The 23,217-nt window shown below is 40.2% G+C and overlaps 1 protein-coding gene across 2 annotated transcripts in view; it reads right to left on the bottom strand.

Moving 5' to 3' along the window:
* Positions 1–22,048, bottom strand: part of iqsec3a (IQ motif and Sec7 domain ArfGEF 3a) — a 153,544-nt gene extending 131,496 nt beyond the window's left edge. For both annotated transcript variants that reach the window (XM_084711497.1, XM_084711498.1), the window contains exon 1: positions 21,284–22,048. In XM_084711497.1, the coding sequence (XP_084567623.1) occupies positions 21,284–21,855 (572 nt within the window). In that variant the 5' untranslated portion in view covers positions 21,856–22,048. The remainder of the gene's footprint in view (positions 1–21,283) is intronic.
* Positions 22,049–23,217: the final 1,169 nt, after the last annotated feature.

The following is a 23,217-nucleotide window of genomic DNA, read 5'->3' as shown; positions in this document are numbered from 1 at the left end:
TACACACATTTCTTCTGCATCAACACGAATTCTTCTCTGCACATTAGAATCAGAAAAGACTCTAAAGCCTCGCCTCCAGTTTTAAACGCACCGCCCTCGAACAGTGCGCGCTGTTTGATCAACGCAGGCGCCGAAGATTAAACTGAACTCGCATGACCTGCTTTCTGATCTTCCACACCACTGACTCAGCTCCCCTCACGCTCTAAACTCACTAATACCACCTATAAAAAATCTATAAGCTTTTATAAGCTCTTCCACACACTGGGTCTGTTTGAGGGAGAGCATAATCTGCGCACCGGGGTTTCATTGTATTTTGTTTTAACTTCTCGTGTCTAATGTGTTTGTCGATGCGCTCCTCCTTGTGTTGAATTCAGCTTTGCTGTGTCAATAGCTCTCCGGCTGATTCAACTGGGCTCAAGGCGGAAAGAGAGCCGTGCACGCCGGAGTGATACAATTTGAAGCACAGGACGCAGAGAGAGGGAGGGGGGGGGATCAAAGCCTACAATAATTGATGGATTAGTTTTCACAGACCATTTCCTTGGCAGTCACAGGAAAAAACATAGCTGTGAGTGTGAACATGTTCGCTCATTGAAGTAACATAATGTGCAGTATTAGAGGCTGCCCCTGAAGGCCACACATGGTAAATACAAACACAACTGACCTTGGAGGAAGCAAACATATTAACAGCAGCGGTACGACTGAGGCAGAGCTGCCTGTTTAAAAAAAAAGGATTTCTGTGTTTGTTGCCTTTATTTCATTTCCATGTTTGTTCTCATGCAGCGTTCTAGAATAAATGCATTACAGAGTCGAGGTCAAAGACAAAGCAAGAGATGACTTTGGAAAGAGAGAGAAAAACCTATACTCTGCCAAAAGGGTTCTTCCTGAAGGGCTGGGGTCAGGCACAGAACCATTATCCACCTAAAGAACCCTATTCTGAAAAAATAATTTGTCTACAGTTCTTTGCAAGCCCAAGGGTTCCATTAAGAACCCTTTTTGAAGTGATTATTGAAATCCTTGAACTTTTTTTCATCAAGGGTTCATTTAAGGTTCTTTGTAGCATAAAATAAAAAGGTAGAACCCCTTTGGTGAGTTCTACTAAATAAAACCCTTGGAAAATAAAAAGGTTTTCAGCAGAACCCCTGGCTGGGTTCTGCTAACGCCCTTAGATGGCTGAAAGGTTCTACACTGAACCATTTGTTTCTGAGGGACCCTTTTTGGAAGGGGTTCTTTCTAAGACTAAAGGTTCTATTAAGAATCCTTTTTCGCCAAAGAATGCTTTTTGGACAAAGACATGTTTGTACCATGATATAAAAGGAATACAGTAGAACCCCCTGAATGGGTTCTCAGTAAAACCCTTGGAACATAAAAGGATTCTTGGTAGAACCCTGAGTGTGTTCCATATAAAAAAAAATGAGAATATGAAAAGTCTTTTGTAGAAGCCCCTAAATGGGTTCTAGATAAAACCCTTGGTATATAAAAAGTTGTTGGTGGAACACCCTGAGTGGGTTCTATTTAAACCCCTTGGAATATAACACAGTTATTGATAGAATCTCCCAAGTTTGTTCTAAATAAACCCTGGGAATATGAAAGGGTTCCCCCTAGAGACCCTTGAATGGGTTCTTGGTAGAACAAACCTGGTGGGTTCTAGATAAGAACCTGTGGAATATAAAAAGGTTCTCAGTAGAAGCCTTTGAGGGTGTTCTTGATTAAAAAAAAAAACTTGGAATATAAAGAGGTTATCAGAAGAACCACAAAAACTTGTTAGCACCCTTGGAAGCTGGAGAGGTTCTGGATAGAAGGGGTCTGGGTGGCAGTATTACAGTTTAGAAGGGTTTTATGTAGAACTGGGTGGAACCTTTCTCAGATGGTTCAAGGTATAATGCATTATGGGTTCTAGGTAGAGCTCTTTGAAAGGTTTTTAAATGGAATCTTTATATAAGGTTCTACAAGGAACCAAAAAGGGTTGCTTTATGGGGACAAACTGAGGAACGCTTTATGGTTCTATATCAGGAACCTGTGTTTCTCAGAGCGTATATAAGCATCAGTAAGGCGGGTTTAAAATAAATCCTGAGGAAAATAACCTCCTATTTAAAATGTGTTTAAAAGCACCATCTCTCTCGGTGCTGCACACTTATTTGACACCTATAAAAGATAAAAAATAGAGGAGCAGGTTCTCCACATCGGCAATCCTTGAGATTAATTTAGGTCGTCTAATATATGATATGCATTCCACAAGTTAACTCGTCTGGTGGGAGTATTACTAGAAGCACTTTGATCATGTTAAATCAAAAAAAGACACTCAAAATCTTTTCGTAATACTTCACTTCCATTTGGCAAATTGGCAGTCGCTGTAAGTGCTAGTTTATCACTGTGTTTTACAGGCTGGAAGTGTGTGTGAGGCTTTCGGAGAGAAATAAATTCAACACACACACACAGCTTCATGACGGTGTGTGTGTGTGTGTGTGTGAGAGAGAGGTTAAAATGATGTATTAAACATGATTGTGCTGTGGATTATTAGTCGAAACATATCCTTGAACTAAATCACACGTTTTGTATGAGCACAGCAGCAAACACACACACACACACACCTCAGAATTCAGTCCTGAAAGCCCACCATATCAACTCCTTTACACACACACACACACACACGCACAGTGAATTAAAAAAAGCTTCCTTGAAAGGTTTACGTCAGCGCGGGCCATCCCAAGCGGCTTAGCTCGCCTTCTGCGAGCGAGACTGAGAGAACTGGAGATGGACGAGAGAGCAAGACCACTTTTCCCAAGAGGAGAAGCAAACAAAGGAGGGAGAAAAAGCGGCTCGTCCTTGTATTCGATCCTTTAAAAAAAAAAAAAAAAAAAAAAAAAAACTCCTGACGGTGGCAGTGCCAGGAAAGCTGAGCCTTATTCACACTTTGTCTGTCTCACTGTGGCCTACTTGATTCCACTGCGGCACTTGACAGTAAATATAGAACCGTTTCACGATCATTTATGCTGCATCATGTTTGTTTGAACACTTCTTGTGATCAGAGAGCAGAAGCGAAGACCTGTTTGAAGATTTTATTAGGCCAAATATCAGTAGTGTGTCATCTTTTTTGGGATATTTTCAGCAGCTACGTGACTTCTGATGAAAATCATACACCAAAATATCAAACGCACATGTCGGATGTTGATGTCATCCCCAAAAATTCAAAGGTTCTTTCGAGGCTCTCAGCATTTTACACTCTTCCTCAACTCAACTCCAAACTGTTGGTCCCCCTTCAATAAAACTTAAAAGAGAAGATTTTGACGAAGGAGGAAAACAAGCAGAGCGGGAGCGAGCTGAGCCCAGGGAGAAGAACAGGAGTGAGCCGCTTCCTGGTGCTCACTAGTCAAGACAAGAGCTCCTTCAGATGAAGGATTTCTGAGCTGGATTTATTTCTACTGGACACGTTTGTGTTAGAAATTAAAATATACTGTTCTTTAACCAAAGCCAGCACTGTGACAGATATCTGGGGCGGGCTGGGCTGTGCACATTGGCAGACATGACAGAGAAAGAGCTGGTAAAGGCTTTCACCACAAAAAATAGAAATGAAGAAACAGCTTGCGAACACTGTTGGCTAGCTACTTCAACTGAAATTATTCTCATATTGATTTAACTAATATGCAAATAGGCTGAGTTTTTCAGCGTAACAAGGTTGCAAACTAAAAAACAGCCTTAGTTTTAGCTAATTTTTGCTGGCTAGTCATCATGTGAGTTGCAGAAATATTTTTTACCAACAAGATTTTATCCTTTCACACTGAGATTTAAGTATTTCTACTGGACCTGATTGTGTTAGGAAATTAATATGTTGTTCTTTCACCACAGTTTTGCGGTATTGTGACAGATATATGGGTTTGGTACTCGCTGGATCAGCATAACAAAGGAAGTAAACGAAATAGTAACCTTAATTTCAGCTAATGTTGCTAGCTATTTAGCAGACATTGTTGGCTAGCTAGTTAGTTGCAGCTTGAAAGATTGAAAGAAGACTGAGACTGAGCTGGATTTATCTCTACTTTGTGTTAGAAATGAGAACATGCAGATGTTTGCCCAAATTTTTTGCAACATTTTGACAGACTGAAACTGAACAGGACTGATTTCTACTTTGAAATATTTTATTCTTTATCTAAACTGTATGCAACAATAAGACACATCTCAGGGATTCCAGTATGTGACAGCTTGGGAAGTTCAGCTAAGTTTAGCCATCAAAGAAACGCAGCTTAGCATGCTAACATCAGCGTTAACTAGCCGTGCACGTTTCTTTTTTGCTGAGTTGTCGTTGCAGGTTTAACTGTGACTGGCTCAAATTTAACTAAACTGAATATACCACCCTACATAAGATTCTGATTCGGGTTTTCACTAGAGTTAGGAATATGGGCGCTACAACTTTACCATTAAGAAGAATGGTGGAAAAGTTAATTTTGTGCACCTCTGAATTGCTGGAGCTATTTAACTCTGCCCACTGATCCCACCAAGACTTGAGTAAAAGATCTCAAGCATGGCCAAATTTATCAGACAGGACGAGGGTACGAGGTTAGAAATATGTGCAATATTAATATTATGATTATTAATACTTAGATGTCATCTATAAAATCCTAGTTAGCTGTTTCATGTAGTCTGAAACCACTGTCAGACATTTTTACAAGATGTTTGCTACCATCATGAGGAAAATACAAAAGGATAAATTTCGACTAGTAGCAGAAAAAAAGAGAAAGCATTGTAGTGAGTCATTTTCCCATGAAAGCAGAAGCTTTTTCTCTTGTTTTCATCTGATCTCCAGCTGGTGCCTCCACTATTGAGCAGTTTTAGCAGCTCATATCGAGCCCATCACGCTACACTGTGTTGCTGCAGGGCCATCTGCTGAAGACTTGGCAGTGGGTCAGATTTCACAGATATCTTCCACGCTTCACGCTGATGCTTGACAGCTATCAAACTGACGTGTAGTTGTCATGTATGAGCCAGGGCCCGGGCTGATGAGGCAAATCCCATCAGCCAGATCAGCAACAGCAGCCATACATTTTCTGCTGAAGTAAATTATTTTCATTGAGGGGAGGCACAGAAGATGAGGGTTTTGATTTTCTGTACAAGGAAGAAAAATTGCGCTTAACAAGTAAGAGAAAGAGGAAGGGATGTAGGCAGATGATGGGGGAGACATGACAAAAAAAGAAAAGAAAGCTGATTTTTCACCACATCATCCACATACTGTAACTTCTTTTCTCCAGTTCCCACACGTATGACTCATTCAGACCTCATGACCTGCTCATCGCATTTCTTCTTTTATCATAAAACCCTCAGATGACATCACTGATAGCGTCATCAGCTCCTCCCCCTGGCACTGGTGGACCTGATGATGTAATCACGGCATCAAGGGGTTGACAGACGGGGCGTTGATGATGTAACCACAGTGCACGGGAAGGGCAAGATGCTTTTATGGTCATCTGAATGTGAAGACAATCTATTATATGGAAAACCCAAATGCTTCATAAATGCCGCGAGGTAACACACTAATAAAGGCATAAATAAGCACAAAATTTAATGCAGGGGCACCCACACAGGTCAGTTCACCTGCAGCCTCCAGGAAAAGATTAAATTCTGCACTCAAGTATTTAATGTAAGGTAGCAACCCCGTCTATAATATTACACAACCAGGCATAACCAGGCATAACCACGCATGGAGAGTAACAGATTACACGTAATGGGATTACATAATAAAGATGCAAAAACAGTAACTGTATTCCAACAAAGAGGTAATCATATTACAGATGCATTTAGTAAAAATGGGGATTATTAGGAGGATTACCATTTTAAAATACATTTTTAAATAAAGAACAATATACTACCACGCAAAGTCTGCCAACATCACTCTGGTCTCAATAAAACTTGTTAATCTTACAATGAACTCATTATTATGGAATCTAGTGAAAAATGCTTCACTGGGTGGAAATTTAAACGTTATTCTGTCTTTATATCAGAAAAGAGAAACATCACAGTACAGTGCAAATTCTGAATTAAGTTGTGAAAATGCTGTAATCATCCAATGACTCAGTATCTAATTTAATAAAATATTTACAAGAAAGACCAGCCACAAACATTAGCCACACAGACCATCTGCTAATGTTAGCTGCATGGAGGAATTAAGTTCAGCTAAGAAGACTCTAGCCATCAAAGAAATGCAGTATTAGCTTGCATACATCAATGTTATCTAGCTACTCCAGCTTAAATTACACTCACACACTGTCACACTAATTTAAAAAGTAATTTATATGCAAATATTTGTTGGATTACTGAGTGTAATCAAGCTAGCAACTAAACAATAGCCTGATTTATAGCTAACGTTATCATGTGAGTAAGCAGAAATATTTCATAGCCAGGTTTGCACTCCCAATTAATAATTTGTTCACATTTTTACATTAATAAGTTAATTATACAGGACAACTTCTAACATTAGCTGAACAGAACAACTGCTAACATTAGCTACACAGAACAACAGCTAACTTTAGCTACACATAGAGCAACTGCTAACATTAAGCACAAGCCCCACTAACAAACACAAAACATTATATTGAGCTAAACAGTTTCACCAAATTTGATAATGATGTAATCCCAAAGTTAGGGTAGGATTAAAGTTACATTACTTTAATACTTGGATTAGCTAACTGACTACATGTAACATGTAATTAGAAACTGTATTGGAATACATTTTTAAAGTAATTCTTACATTCCTGTACACAACAAAAACAGCAGGAAAGCACACATGCATTTAAAATTGATAGATGAGAAACGAAGGACAAAGTAATTGGGTGTAGGATTTTGACTCCATGCGTGTGAAGAATGTAAACTAATGCCAGAGTATGGGTATAAATTAGTAGCCAAGTGGATACAGCCTCCGTTTTATCTCTTGCACAGTACAATAAATCATGCCTTAGCTTTGGTTGAGGCTTTGTGTTATATGTCGAAAAGACCAGGAAAGCCGATTGGACATGCTGTGCCTGTTCCGATCAGCTCTGCAATGCCTTGCAGCCTTAGGTGGATGGCTTTGAACATTACTCTGGGTCGTAAAGTTAACCATACCTGACATTTCCCCGGGCAAGTGTGTGTCCGTGCATGGGCGTGTTTGTTTCAGTATACAATGCAACAGCGAGCATGGAGATTAGGTTGGATAGAGAGCAATGGCCAACTAACAAATCCCAATAACACTAAGTTAAAATGACAGTATATCACATACCAAACATTGCTTACGAAACGCAAATAGTAGCCTGTAAACTGTAAATAATAATGCATACAAGAATCCTACCCTAACCTTGTCTGAGAGAAACCTTATTATTGCAACTTGAGCTTGGGCTGAACAATAAATCTTTTTTATATCAAATCTGAAAGTGTGCAATTTTCAGCTCACAAGCGCTATTATACACCCCCATAATTAGTTTCTTAACAAGCAAGAGGAAGTGAAAGTTCAAGCCAGTGAAAATCTGAATTATAATTTCCTCAGCTTTATTGACTTATTTAACGTTAAATTGAGAGTTGACCAAAAAAAAATATTCTCATGTTTACTCAGTATATTTTGTTCAAAGATTGAAGAAAGAAGAAACACAAGTTTGTATCTTTTTTGACGTTTGAAAAATTAATGAGTGAGCAAAGCAGTGTCTTTCTGCTGTTGATAAAAGACCAACAGACTGGCGTTGTCTTTCTGTAAGTAAAACTAGCAGGTAGTGAGCAGATAGCCTGGCAGCTGACACATTTAAATGACAGACAGCTGATGGACAGAGATGTCTGAGTCTGCCAGTTAAACTTTCAAGCACATCATGTCATCATTTCAAGCGTTTCACCTTCAGAGCTCTGAATTGAGACCTCCTCCATTTGAGGTTGTGAAGTAGTCTTTTCCTGTCAGTCTGTGAAGCTAACGTTAGCTCAAGCAGCTGAGGTGCAGATTTGGATATGTGAAGCAGCCTGTCCTTGTCAGACTAACATTAAAGTTAGCTCAAACAGCTAACATGCTGTCAGTTTGTGAGCCTAACATTAAGGTTAGCCCAAGCAGCTAAACTAAACATTTATGCTAGCTTCACAGACTGACAAGGGTAAACTGAAACTTCTAAAGTGCAGATTTGGGGATGTGAAGAAGTTTGTCCTGTCAGTTTGTGGAACTAATGCTAAAGTTAGCTCAAGCTGCTTCAGCTTTGGTCGTTTGAAGAAGTTCTGTCAACCTGTGAGGCTGACGTTAAAACTAGCTAAAGCAGCTGAAGTATAGTCCTTTCAGTCAGTGCAGCAAAAATTAAAGTTAGCTCAAGTAGCTAAAGTGCAGTGCCAGTCTGTGAAGCGGACGCTGAAGTTAGCTTAAGCTGCTAAAGTGGAGATTTGAGGCTGTGAAGCAGTTTGTCCTGTAAAGCAAACATATAAAGTTAGCTCAAGCGGCTAAAATCCAGTAGGTCACTGTCAGTCTATGAAGCTAACATTAACATTAGCCCAAGCAGCTATAATGTAAAGAGCTTTTTTTCTGATTTCAAGAGCTGATATCAAAACATTGTCAAATATGTCTTGCATTTTCTCATTTTTACCATCATTAGCCAACTATACAGCTGTTACCAATAAATACTATGTCATTTTTTTATTTGAACTGATTTTAGAAACAAAATAACTTCATGGCAATGCTTTGTTTTCTTTAATACTGCAGTGACCATAAGCCTGTAATTTAATTAATAGAAAATACTAGAAATTTAGATCACAAAATTAGTCAGAAAATCACAAGTCTATCTTCTTCAAAATGTTCAGCTAGAACACAAGCCCATAATTCAGCCGCTCGCCTAACCCTCTTTGGACACACACACACAAATACACAGATGCACACTAGTACACAGGGTGCAAAACAATTAGGATTGTCTGGTGAGGGATTTTCAGTGCTAAGCTCTCAGGAGGTGAAATCTCTGCGACAGATGGGCGGACATTTTTTCCATAACTGCACATGGTTCCTGCTTTCAAAGATCCCTTTTCCCTCAGCTGCAGAGGTCATTAGCTCGCTGACCAGTGAGAGTCGTGCCACAGCATTATCCGCCCCTGAAGACTCCCACCATCTTAGAAAGACAAACACTGGAGTAACACACTTTAATTACGCATCATTTTCAAGACGTATGTAGTCGGTTAGCCTATGGCTGACACATTTTATTACAACACCACATACATTAGCAACCGCTAACTGCTAATAGCACATTTTGTTATGAAAGATAAAACAGGTTATATTGCATTGCAGTGCCATTAAAAGTGTGATATGAGGGTGTATTATCAAGTGCTACATTTCTCTGCAGATTTTATCACTTTTTTCTTATTTCCACAATGAAAAACAGCTGTTATTCATGTGTGCTGTTAAAGCTACATTTAAGTAACACTTCTGCACTTAAAATGTCTAAAAATGTTAGACCTATGTTATATATTTTGTTGAGTTTGTGTACTTACATTATCCCAAATGTCTCCAACAATGGTCAAACCCAGAGAAATCTGTAATTTATTCAAGGTAATGGTGTGTTTACTGCCAGCTGGTAGTTGTTATAACTTCCTGAAAATCATCAGATAGCCTACACCAGAGTGTGAGAGAGACAATAACTCCCATGATCCCATGTTTTTGTTATTGTTTTAATGTGAAAAAAAAACCCTAGTGACAGAACTTACATATTGTGCCTTTTAAGTGGCTGCCTCCTTAAAATATTATGTATTTGGATTCACTAACAGAGGTGTCAAAAGTACACATTATTTACTCGAGTTGACAATTTCATATTTAAACATAATAAAACTTAATATTTATCATTTTTGTCAGAGTAATAATAATAAAACTGCATGGATCTGAAGAGAGTTTTGATTATTTAATCAAATTATCTGCTTAGATTACGCAATCAGATGGAGTAAAGTCCCTTTCATTTGCAACCACAACTCTGAAATATGTAGATTGCATACTAATTCTGCACACACCGTCCTGATTGCTAATTAGGCATACTGTTCATTAGCATGAAGAAGAATTACAATGCATCAATCAGATGGGTGAATAACTTACCTCCAACCATGAAGGAGGCGACTCACTATGCAGCGAGTGTAACATGACTAACAGCATAAGACGTATTCAGATTTTATGCAGAGCCGTAATGTGGGTGTGCAGTATATTTACATATAAAAGATGATGTCATCCGAGGCATTAGGAAGTGTCAAGGACGAGGATGACACGTCTATGTTTCAATGAGTCGGGCGTCTTGCCCAAGTGACAGCAGACTGCCAGTTGGGAGGCATGTTTGGGGAGAAAACTCATGGTTGAGCCAAACTTTGTCATTTTGATTGATTGGGAATCAAACAGGCCGAGGACACCAAAAAGAGACTGTTTTGCATTTGAGCCAAGTTATGAGGAAAAGTGGGTCAACATTTGGACTCTTCAGGCCTGTGGGGCTTCTCAGTATTAAATTATTCTGTCCCTGTCCTATTCTTTAATCTGTCTAATTATTTAGCCTGTCATTCTGTTTTTGTAGCTACAGTATGTTGCTTTTTTACCATCCTCCCTCCATAACCATCATCCACTCCAGTTTTAAAACAAAATATCAGATGCAACAGCCAAAAATATACCATCAATCAAAAGCTGCTGGCTAGAACAGACATTTACAAATAGGAAATACTACATGTGGATCCACAGAAATCTTTCTAATTGTCTTTGTATTTTTACATTGAGACCAAACAAGAAATTGTGTTTGCAGGGGTTTCATGAGGACTTAGGTCTTGGATCTGCTTAAAATATAATCAAGAGAGTCTGTGACTTTTGATTTAGTGATAAGCATTTCTAATTAATCTTGTGCACAATTCTATATAGTTTTCCTAATTCAGGAATGGTGATAAGATTGACTAAGGTGACATCCATACGTGACGGTATGATGTTTTTCTTTACATGGTGTCAAAAGAACATATTCCTGCCTTAATAATAGTTGCCTTAATAGTTTTATCTGGACTTTATTTAGTACAACTCCTTTAAAGAATTGGACAATGCGTAAGTGTGTGCGGCGTGCAAGGAAGGGAGAGCAAAGCAGCAGACAGACAGTGACGGTGCTGTTCATAGCAGAGCAGAAACTTAATCTTAGCTGTAAGCAGTCAGTGTGGCAGTAAATGTACAGTTTAGGTTGAAGTGTGTCAGTGAATAAACACTGCAGCTTCTAATGACCGAAAAGAGGTGTTTAGAAAAGCTGCAAGTCCTGGGTTAGAACCCTAAGCCTAGCCTAAATTTGATCAAACAAACACGTCCAACCAACAGAGGTGTCCACTAAGCCAAAGCAACATCCTTGAACACAACACAACCACCACATAAATGAAAAAAGACAGAAATTGATCCCATGTATCTCCTTACAACAGCTGTTCTTTCATCCTTTTAACACCCAAATGCAATCTTCAAAACGCACACGTACATGAACACACACGGCTGGATTACCGGCAACTGGGACTGTCTTTGCTCAACTTGTGCATGAAAACAGCTAATATTCTACCAGGGAGTCAGGAATCACCCGGCAGCTACGTCCTCTGAGAAATGAAGCAATTTAAAAGCACTACGCACCAAATGTGATATTCATGATTTGGATTCCAGCAGCAGCCGAGCCAAGCCACCCTGTCATAACCGAGCAGACGTGATTCCCATTCAGACCGAGGGGAGGGGAGGTGAAATAAAGAGCAGGGAGGAGGTTCCAGGAATGGAAATGCAGAGAGGAGGACAGAGAGAGCAAGAGAAGTATGGACCGACATGTTCATTTGAACACCTTGCATTCATCATGCTTCTCTCTCAATCCCTGCAACTGTTGTCGTTGAAAGACAAACACGCAGTGAAGCGATGGTTCTTTTCTTTCAGGCTCCAGAGACGGTAAACCACCAGGGGCACTGAGCAACTCTGATTGTCTCAGTTTTTCCATGCCAGTGTTTTTAAAATATCTGCCTCCGAAACATGTGCTAGCAAAGTTACATTAATTAATTTGTGCCACTGAAAGCAAAATAAAAAATCATGTCCAAAAAAATTCAACAATGTCGAGACCTCTCTGTCAGCAGATTCCACGAGGAGTGTTTCTTTCACAGAGTGCAATTCTGATGAAACTTGTTCATGATTTGTTTGCTTGTGTGATTTGATTGGACTCAAAGTAATTTCACCCATACATACTTTAAAGGACCACTGTGTAGGTTTTGTTGAATTTGAGTAACTTCTGTCTCACCCTCCCCTTCCAAGCATGTAAGGACAGATTGCACACCTTGCAAATTATTTATGATGAAAGCCACACAATCTCCAAATTGCAAGCGCTGTCTCCAGGGAGTTCCTGGCACATCTTTGCATTTGGTATAGGGATATCCAGAAATTCTTCGATTTTGGGACTGTGTCTCATTTTGTCTGTCAGAGTTTTTGGAATGCTCTGTACCATGCTCCCCATAGGTTTTACTGTTAAGTAATGATTCTTCATTAAAACCAACACTTCAACAATGACGGGTATGGCTGGCCGGCCTAACAGCAGCCAAAAAAATGATTGCTCTACGTTGGCAGGCCTCATATTCTTTGCAGAGTCAACAGAGGTTACTCACTTTTATGGACATTGTCCACATTGACGATTCTGTTGCAGGTCACTAGGTGCAAAACCATATAATGTAAATGTTTTAGTTAATGCTGTTGAAAACATAAATGTGCTACTGAAGGCATATTAGTTTATGAGTTAATGTCCTGTGAAGTTTGTGTCTGTCTGTTTGCCTGTATCTCTTTTATAAACAATACAAACTTTATTACAAAAAAAGTTTAGCCAGCTCATTGGTTATGAATAGAGACTAAAAGGTTCCATGGCTTGCTTTATGGTAATGGTTAAAGAAACCAAAGGTGACTGTTGTTGGAAGAGATGAGACATAAACTCCATGTCTCTCTGCCAGGGCCAGACACTTTGTACAAGAGATTGCCTGCCGAGTAAATGTATGGAACGGCACTTTTAAGTATGTGAACAATACTACTTATTTATGGTGAGGACACTGTCGTCCAGCTAGCTGAATTAGCTAACATTGTTCACACATCTTAATGTGTTCGCTAGCCTTAGAGTTAGGGTTTAAACAATAATGTGGACATAGTCTTCCCGACATCATCCATATGTTTCTGAAGAGCCACTCCAGTCGTTGCCATCTTGGCAGCGCCTGAAGCTGCCCAACTCCCAGCTGATCCAAAAATGGACAAAGATGTGAGGAATGGGTGGAGCTATGGTGGCTACCTGGTGGCTAGCCACCTGTGATGGCACTCACCTTTCTCTCAAAGAGGCTATCTCCTTAATTATGCATAACTTTAAGCCTTAATACAATTTAAACAAGTTAGTCTGGTTTGCAGTTTTTTTTTCCTCAGGGTGATGAAGGTATGACCCACCCTACTCTGCCTCAGATCACCTTAATCTGATATTCTTACCCCAACCCTACCCCATCATACACCTCATGTAAAAATCTACCCAATCCAAAAGACCCAAATCAATGAAGGCAATGATCAGTATCCAGTCAGAGTCAGAGTAGGGCAGGTCTTGACCTCACAGTTGTAATGAACAGAGATTTAGCTCTAGAGACCAAAACCATTTTTGTCCAGGCGGTAAACATGTTTATTTCTGCTAAAATGCACATCATATATTGGGATAAGATAGTTTAGCTTTAAGATCAGGATGAAGTATCTGCAGACTGAGGCCAGAGTGGCTCCAAGGTGGTGGAGCCTGTGTGGGCAAACCTCCAGGCTCATTGATCTGAGAGCATCAGAACAAGAGGAGACTGCAGCATCCAGCAAGTACTCAGCAGGGATACTCTGTAATATACGTACGTGTGTGAGTGTGTGTGTGTGTGTGTGTGCTGAACTCTCCATCTCTAAGTGCTATCTGTGCAGCCCAGTTTATCCGTGAAAGAGGCACACACAGGCAGAAGATGGCATATGAGATGGCAAACACTCTGCGCTCCGGCTAGAGGCCAGAGGGACGAAAACCAGGGCATGGTGGGCGCAGAGGAGAGTCAGGGCCAACGCGGAAAAACATGCTGCCAGGTGGCATGTGGCATGTTAGGGTTTGTGTGCATTAGTGAGTGTTTTGTGTGTAAGAGCAAGGGCTTAATATATCTACGAGAGTGTGTGGGAGGCAGGGAAGCAGCAGAGAAGCACCTGGAGCTATATGAGAACCCTGGGATTTCCACCTCAGGCAATGGGATTGCTGCCTATCAGACACGCACGCGCCTTTACGCACAGCCGCCATCAACACGCCCACGCTTGTTGTCACTCTCCTCGGCTCCCTCCTGAACACACGGTCCAGCCTTCACAGTCTCGCGTTTTAACACAAACACTTGGCAGCCCCCGAGCGTATACAGAGATCCAAAGAATGGGACGGACTGAACGCTCCAGCCCAGCCAGGACATGGAGATAGGTTAAGTGTTGGACAGCCTGATAGGAAGAGGGTGGGACTGAATACTGATCCAGACTGCAGAGGTGGCTACTGTAGAGAAAGGTGCTGATAGTAAGAAAGAAGAACAGGGAGGTGGAGAAGGGTTGTGTCTTGAAGAGAAGCTGAGACTTGGGAGAGTGATCTTAAATCTAAACCACCCAACCAAACCAAATGATGTCTGTCCCTAAACCTACCCAGCTTTGTCACATTATTATATAAAAGAAAATTAGTTTGTATGATGTGCACAACGATGCATTCAAATCTTGCGAGTTTCACAAATTAAGGTTCCCCTTCTAGACACAACCAAGGAGAAGGCAATAGAGATTATTACGATTGTTGCTGCGCTTGTCTTGCACTTCCTCGAGGACTTGCTTCAACCGTAGACTGAAGAATATGAAGAATTAAATAGGATTAATAGGATCGGATAATATACAGTCTTACTATTTGGATTGCAGCACTAGTTTTTGAACATGCAATTATTAGATAGCTTTAAGCTGTCGTGTGGTCAATGTCAAATGTAAAATAATTTTTTTATCAAAAATAAAAAAATCTTTGCAGCCCTATTGGAGGTGGGATGGTATGGCAGAGGAAAAGCAATGTAAACATACATGGCGAGTTCAGTTAAAGGGAGAAGAGACAAAAACAGTCGAGGAGAGAGAAGGAGTAACGAGTTAGGGTGGACGAAGGTATCATTTGTAGGCTGGGAACAAGGAGTCAGAGGCAGGGAGAAAATGAGCATATGAACAATGGAAGCTGAGAGTGGGAGGTGCAGTTGACAGAGAGAAGAGGAAGAAAGAAGAGTAGACAGGATCGCTGAAAGCTTCCCTCACATCACACAAGCCCCTTAAGAATCCCTCTCAGACTGAGCAACACAACTGCAACACTTCAGATTCTCCGTCAGAGAAATTTGAGCTCATACCAGAGCAGAAGTCTGCTGTAAGGATGGAAAACAACTTTTTAAACCACGTTCACAGTTTCAAAAAAAAAAAAAAAAAAAAAAAGCTGAAGGGAGCCTTGATTTGCATTCTTCAAATTATGCCACTGGAAGAGATGAGGAAGGCGTGATGTGAGTGAGCGAGCATTTAATTTCTCATTTAAAGCTTTGCAAATGGATTCTCTGCTTCCTTTCAATCAAGTAAAAACACAGATGAGCTGGGAAAACGGTGGTTAAGTTGGAAATCCAGTATATCCCAGTATTAAAGGGATTATTTATTGACTTACTTGCTCCCATGTTTCCTTACTTTACTAATTAACACAAGGACCTATCCATGTTATTAGTCCAATGGTCCCATGATGTCTTGCATGGATTACGGACGTGACATTTGGTTATTGCTTTTACTGATCCGGGAGTTAGCATTATGCAACAAGTTTCTTCTCGTGTCTCTAGAGAATTTGGGGAAATAAATATGGAAATGCAGCCTGTCAAACCTTAAACGGGATAATGTGATCATACCACCGTCTTTCACTATCAAGGGACAGGAGAACGACCTGAAGAAGTGGCCTCAAATAACATACAGTAGCATAGCTGGTATTTTTTATTATGTTAAACTTAAATGGCAACGTGAATCTTCACTGTGACTTTAAACATCCCATCACAGTGATGCTACAACAACAATGCAACAACAATAACCCTTCTCTACACTTAGTCGAATTCATGAACACGCCAAAGTCAGAAGAACGACTTCCCAACCCCAGAAATATAGCAGCATTAAAGGAAGTGGAACAGAACCTTATCTATCTCAAAGCAGATGTCCCACATCACCTAGCTAATGCTAAGCTAACTGCTACTTGTGGCCACTGCTTCAGATCATCCCATTCCTCGGTGGTAGAGAGCAGTGATATGAACATGCTATCCCGTTTTAAAGAAGAAATTTTAACATTTTGGGAAATACTACAAGTAGTTAGCTTAGCACAAAGGCTGAAAACAGAGATACAGCTAACCTGGATCTGTCCATGGGTTTAAAATTCACCTACTAACACTCCTAAAGTTCAAATGATGTGGTAATACTCCTTACATTGCTATCAAGTGATGGTAGAACAACCTGAGGAAATGCCCTCAGATAAAGTACAGTAGCATATTTAGCTAATGTTACTTTACTAATTCAGTTACTTCCGACAGTGAAGCATCCAATCTGAAAAGCTCTGAAGCTTATCTGTACTATCATAGAAATAAAGTTTTATAAAAGGAGGTGGAACAGAACCATGACTATCAAAGCAGACGTCCCGCAAGTCCCACATCAACTAGCTAACAGTAAGCTAACACAGTTTGTTAGTACTACTTGAGGCCACTTCTTCAAATCATCCCATTCCTCAGTAGTAAAGAATATGATTCTTATTTAAATGAAGTTGGATGAAAAGATTGGTATCTTTTTCATGTCTGTGTGTAACGCTAGCAGCCAGGTTAGCTTAGCTTAGCAGAAAGACTGAACACTGGCTCTAACAAAATTCACCAGCTAACACCTCAGCTGACTGACTAACCTGTTATAACTCCTTTGTACAAAGAACTCTGATTATTACATGGATTAAACAATTGTATTTATTTGACAAGAAAGCACATAATCATATTTCCAAAAATGTCAAAGTGTTCCTTAACCCACATCAATTATTACACCTAGCACACCGCTAACTCTGACAGACGCTGGTTCAGTAACAGGAAGCAACCAGAAGTAGCACCCTTTAATTCATGCAGGGTATCATAAGGTTTGTCTGTTTATGTGTTTGTATATTTATCCACGTTTCTTCAAACCCTAATTAGTAATTTTATGACATGTTCCTGTCATCTGTTTGCTAATAGAAATGTATTCCTCCTCCTGCAGCACTGACAGCACAGCGGCACACCATCTTGTCTGACCAGGATCAATGCTACGAATGTAAATTACAATGCAGCTTCACGTCTCCTGCCTTTCATGTATCACTGCTTTAACATAATAACATAGCGTATAGTGGATAAGATAATGCACAGTGCGCTCTCTGTCTCTCTCCAGTTCTCTGACTCTCTCATCATTCTGTCAGTGGGTACGGTTGGTAAATCACGAATGAACCCACTTATTGAATCCCCCTCTGACATTCATTTCGCACAACTCATATCTTTGTGCGTGTTTGCTCATGTCTGGGTGAATCCATGTGAAGAGACTGTTTATTCTTCTTGTATCCATGCTAACGTATACTATTCCTGACCTGCGCTCTTTAGGAATTATGTCTTAATGGCACGATAAATCAATCTGGATTAACAGAAACAATGCAGATGCAGCCGAGTGGAACAGATGGGGCTCAGTGCGCCGCGTCATGTGTGTAACATGTGTGCATGAGTGTGTGCGGCTTTGGCAGCGGCGGTTCATGTGACCTTGATAGCGGCGAGCAAAGAACAGTCAGCTGTCGGGACAGTTCTGAGGCGCATACAGCGCAAATAAAAATTTGGTGTTTTTATTGTTTTACAACATTGAATCAAAGGGGGATTTACAGTAACTGATCAAACGATGTGTGGATGCTTCTCTGCAGCTTCGTGAGGGTAAATGAATGCAGCAAGGAGATCATGGAGAGTTTGCAAAAAAGCTGAAACGTACTGGAAGATTTGCTTTCCAGCAAGACAATGACGGTAATCATAAAGCTAAAGCTGCACACAAATGGCTTCAAAACAACAAGAGATCTCAATCCAACTGAGAAAATGTGGCTGCACTTGCAGTTTTGCAAGAATGAGGAAAATTTACAGTATGGAGTGGCTGCAAAAACATACTATTTTCCAAATCTAAAAAAAATCTACTTCTATTCAAATGTTATAAGACAACAAACATGCAAACTTATTGTAAGAACTGACTATTTGCTAAAGGTAATGTTTTCACACATATAAGCATACAAACACCCATTGGGATCCTAAACATATCAACAAAATAAATTAACTGAGTATTTGTTAAAAGTTGGACTACAGAACGTTTAACAAATACTCAATAAATTTAATAAAGAGAGTCACTGAGGACATTTTTTTAGAAATGAAAGTGTCTTTACTTGATAGGAGTCTACAGAAACATTAAGTGAGACTTGAAAATAAGATTAAACTTTGAAAATGTCACATCATGATAACAGTGGCCAAAATTACCATGATTATCAGTATTATTGTGGTCATGTTATCGTTTTAACATGCCGAAAATTATCAAAAAGTACTGATTCGCACACCAAGATGCAGGTTATAGTAAATGCTTCAAACATTTTTTTTCCATTAAACTGCAGATTATTTTCTCAATTAATGGATTAATTTTTTAATCTATCAAACCAAAAAATTGTGAAAAAAATTCCTGCAAAGTCTAAGTTCATGTCTTTAAAAAGCTTCTGTCCAACCAGCAAAAAAATTCACAAAAAAAACACACAATATAAAGGAAATAAACAAATTCTCAAAACTGACAAGCTGGAACTAGAATAGACCTGATATTTTTGCTTGAAAAATGGTTTTATTATGAAAATAGTAACCAATTAGTATCCTGTCAATCAACTAATCAATTAATCAGCCAATCATTTCAGCTTAGGGCAGTTTTTAAAGGCTGCATTACAGTGAAGTGATGTATTTTTTAAACTTACTAGACCGTTCTAGCAGCTGTTCTATTATTTATCTAGACCCATTTAGTCATTATATCCACATTGCTGATGATTATTTATCAAAAAAAAATGTTGTGTTAATTTTGTGAAAGCACCATTAGTCATCCCTGTCCATATCACACAGCCGTATTTCATCTCTGAGTTTCTTTTTGGGGAAAAATCAGTTTGAAGAACAGAATTTTAATGGTATTAACACAGTATGACACCAGAAATACAACACTGACTCACAACATATCTACGAAGAAGCACACTCAAACTTATCAAGGCTTATTAGCAAATCTGAAGAGGCTGTAAAAGTGTGATTTATAACCACTAATGTCTTTGTGTCTCTGCTTTTATTCCCTCCAGATACGTTCCTCTCTCAGCCCGTGTCTTAATGAGGAGCAAGCTGTTAGAGTCAGTACAATCGAACCTGCATCGTAGGTGTTTATTTTTTTTGTAACAACGTGAAAGTGCTGACATTTGTCTGAAAGTCAGTGATATGCCTTTAGGAGTTGGTGCTTTGCTTGTTTTAAACTGTGTGTTTACAATGTCACGACGCTCTCCCGGCACCTGTGAAATCGCTACCGCAGCGGAGCCTGGAAAACAGATGCATTTTAAAGAAAACTCGGCTCATTCCACATTCAAAGTGTGGAGGCACAAGAGAGCGCAAAAGCAGAGAGCTGTAACCTCACAGGAACAGGCAGAAAGTCGAAAGGGATGAAACCAAAATGTCGAGGGCGACATTTAATCAAACTTCTGCTCCATTGCAAGTCACCCAAAAAAAACATTCTGACAGGGCTGCACCAACAAAGATGATTCAATCTAAGATTAGTTTTACTCAGTTTAGCAAAACTAGGCTTAAAATGAGTAAATCCAGATTAAAAATTAAGCAGAGCTCTAGAGTTTATGTATGTAAACTGAAAATAAATAGACTTTAATCAGTATGGAGATGCTTGCTCACCCAAAATGAGTAAATAAAAAATAAATTTGAGTACTGTTGGGACTTAATAAGAATAAAAGAGGGTTACATTTTGACTGGTCTGTATTCCTTAGCAAAACATTACGTTGTTTTCTAGCTGGCTAAAAAGTTTTTTGCTAGCGAGCCAAAATGTTAACAAACTATGAGTCTACATTGTTTGCTACGTAGCTTATCGGTTAATAAAACGTTACACTGCTAGCTAGTTGATAAGTCAACAAAATCTTACACTGTTTGCTAGCTCGCTAAAAAGTTAACAAGCAGATACTTTATCTGATAGCTAGCTTAAAAGTTAGTTAGCCTGTGATGGTTCGACGGGGAAACTCTAATTTTTCTTCCATTGAGAAAAACTTGGAGCAATATGGTAAAATAAAGAAAAAACAAAGTTTGTCACATAATGTTTTTTGAGGAAATTCTTGATTTTGCTCAATTCATCTCAAAAAGGCACGTTAAACTTCCTCAACTGAGTTTAAAGTTATCACTGGATCAAATTTTAAATTGGAGTTTCCGGTTTTGGTGCAACAGAATTCAATTTAATCTCTTTTTGAAGTAAAAGCTAGACTTAATCAGGTTTAAAAATTAGTCTTTGTTGATGTAACCCAGCCCTTATCTGCGGTGGTGCAGAATTAAGAAACCACCACTGTTAAAATGACGGGCTTGGATCCCCAAAATCAATAACCATTAAGCCTGCGATTGATTCAACAGGACAACTCCTCAGTGAATAATTTAAGGAGGAGCTTGAATTACCTGTCAGAAAATTAAGCCTCAGCTTGTCAAGGGGATGCGAAGTTAATCAAAGACAAATCATGTGCAGTCCAGCACCATCTTTTCGTGGACTGCTTCATTGTATTTCTGACTTTATTGTGTATTTTCCTGTATTTCTTCCTTGGGAAATGTTGTGCTGACAACCTCCCCTGGGTGATAACAGGCTGTGGCATCACGTCTGAGGGCCCTTGAGGATGTCACATTGTTTTCTGGCCAAACACATTTGCTATATTTAGACAAGAAAAATCTGCCACTGCTAAAATATCCATCTTATTAGGGTCAGTGAACGCAATATCGAGACTTTAATGTGGGTTCTACAAAACAAGAGAGGAAACCAGTGACAGCTGTGTGAAATTGTTTGACACACTGTGCAGTTTCTTGCTTGTTAATGAAAGGTCACACACTGTTATGGAGATTTTAATTTGATTTGCATCAAGGTTTTTGTTTTTATCTGGAAAAGGAGTCCTAATATTTCTCTCTGGATGAGATAGGGATGGTTTTTGCATTGCACACAGCATTTAAAGCTACTTACTCCGCTTTCCTGGCCAGTCCGACGGAGCGGCAGAGCGCGGTGGGAGTCTGCGGAACCAGCGACTTGCAGCAGGGGCTCCGCTTGTCCTCCTCGGCGGAGTCCGGGCTGACTTGGCTCGCTTTGGGTGACTGCGGCGAGGTGGGGACGAGCTGCAGCTGCTGCGGGTGGTGGGAGGACGGCGCAGGAGGAGTCTGGGCAGAAAGACCGGGATTCTGCTGCTGCTGCTGCTGCGGTGGAGGTGGAGGCTGCTGCTGCTGCGCCTGCTGGCCGAGGTGAGCCGCAGCTTTGTTGCTCCCCGGGTGCTGATGGAGGTGGGCCGGCGCCTGGGGACTGGCGCTGCGGTGAGTCGGGTGGTGGTGGTGGTGGTGGTGATGCTGTGGAGCGGGCTGCTGCACGTAGTGGTGGGGGTCCCGCAGCTGTCGGTTCTCTCCGATCAGGTCCTCCACCTTCCGCTCGAGTTCGTCGATGCGTTGGCGCTGCGTCTGGATGAGGCTCTGCTGGTTCTGGACGATGGTGGTGAGCTCCTTCAGGTACAGGACGGCTTTCATGGGGTTATCCAGCAGGCTCTCCATCACTGATGTAGCTGTGGCCGTGTGTGCCCGGCGCTGTGCACTTCTTCTTCTGCTGTTTGTGGCGCTGCGAACCGTCGACGAGGCCTCTGAACGGTGCGTAACCGGGATGCTGTGGCGGCCGTCTGACGCCTCTCCGCTCTGCTTCGCTGGGTAGTCTCTCTCTCTCCCTCTCTCTCTCTCTCTCTCTCCTGATGTGAGGATACCAGAAATGGTGCTGATGCAGGAGGGGGATCAGCATCAGCGGAGAGCGGAGGCGGAGCTGTAGTGGACCGGTGATGTCAACACGCAGGGGAGAGAGGGAAGCTGTTCTGCACGTTTCACATGTAAAGTCACAGTTTTCGCTCGTCACAGTCCCACATGTGTTTTTGTGTTTTGTGTAGCCTCTTCCCATGAAAGCAAAGTTTCATTTCACTGACAAATTCTTAAAAACAGTCTCTCACAGGGGCGGATCTAGAGGGGTTTCACGGGGCAAACATGCTAACCTCCAGACCTCAGAAATAGGGAGGATTTTGCTACAAAAAAAAAGTGAGCTTCGAAGACGGCTAACCGCATTCTGGTGACTTTTAAAGAATAAAAATAACAAAATAAGTACACTGTAACAGCATTTGTATGCTGAATATTTTAGTTTCAGCTCTCAGGAAATAATACAGAATAATTTGTCCCTCTCACTTGTGTAACCTCTGTGTAATCTCTGGCATAAACTAATATTCACCACTTTTCTTTTATTAATTTATTTTGCCTTTGCCCCTAAAAGAAATAGATGCAGCATAATTTACTAAATGCAAGCCACTTTGGTGCAGTTTTATTGCTGCAGACTGTTACTGTCGAATTACATGGTTTATGTTATAGTTGAATTACTTTACCAATATTTGCATTATAAAGGTAATTAGTTACATGGGAAAATAACAACAAGCTGCAACAATCAATCAGTCAATTATTTGATTAAAAGAGAATTCTTGTGATTAAAGAAAAACAAATCATTTTGGGAAATATTATGAGAAAAAATGTCAAATGTCCAAATTCCATGATTTCAGCTTCTCAAAATTCTGGTTATACTCATGTGTCTTTATTCCTCTGTGACAGTAAACTGAATTTCTTTGGATTGTGGACAAAACAAGACATTTGAGGACGTCATCTTGGACACTAATCAACATTTTCTGACAAGAAGAAACTAGTTGACAGATTAATCAATAATGAAATGAATCATTAGTGGCAGCCCTAAGCAATATTAATGTATTATTGCTATATTGATTTAATATTTTAGTAATAAGAATGGGAAATAATGTCGTTTTCTTGGATTTTAAATATATACAATGCTCAGTACACTTTTTTTTGACAGGATAAGTGATACATCAGTGGAGT

The sequence above is a fragment of the Lutjanus erythropterus genome, chromosome 22 (assembly GCF_056507025.1).
Source record: "Lutjanus erythropterus isolate fLutEry1 chromosome 22, fLutEry1.hap2, whole genome shotgun sequence".
In the NCBI taxonomy this organism is placed as follows: Eukaryota; Metazoa; Chordata; class Actinopteri; order Lutjaniformes; family Lutjanidae; genus Lutjanus; species Lutjanus erythropterus.
The sequence above is the reverse complement of the archived record's forward strand: the minus strand, read 5'-3'. Positions and strand labels throughout refer to the sequence as shown.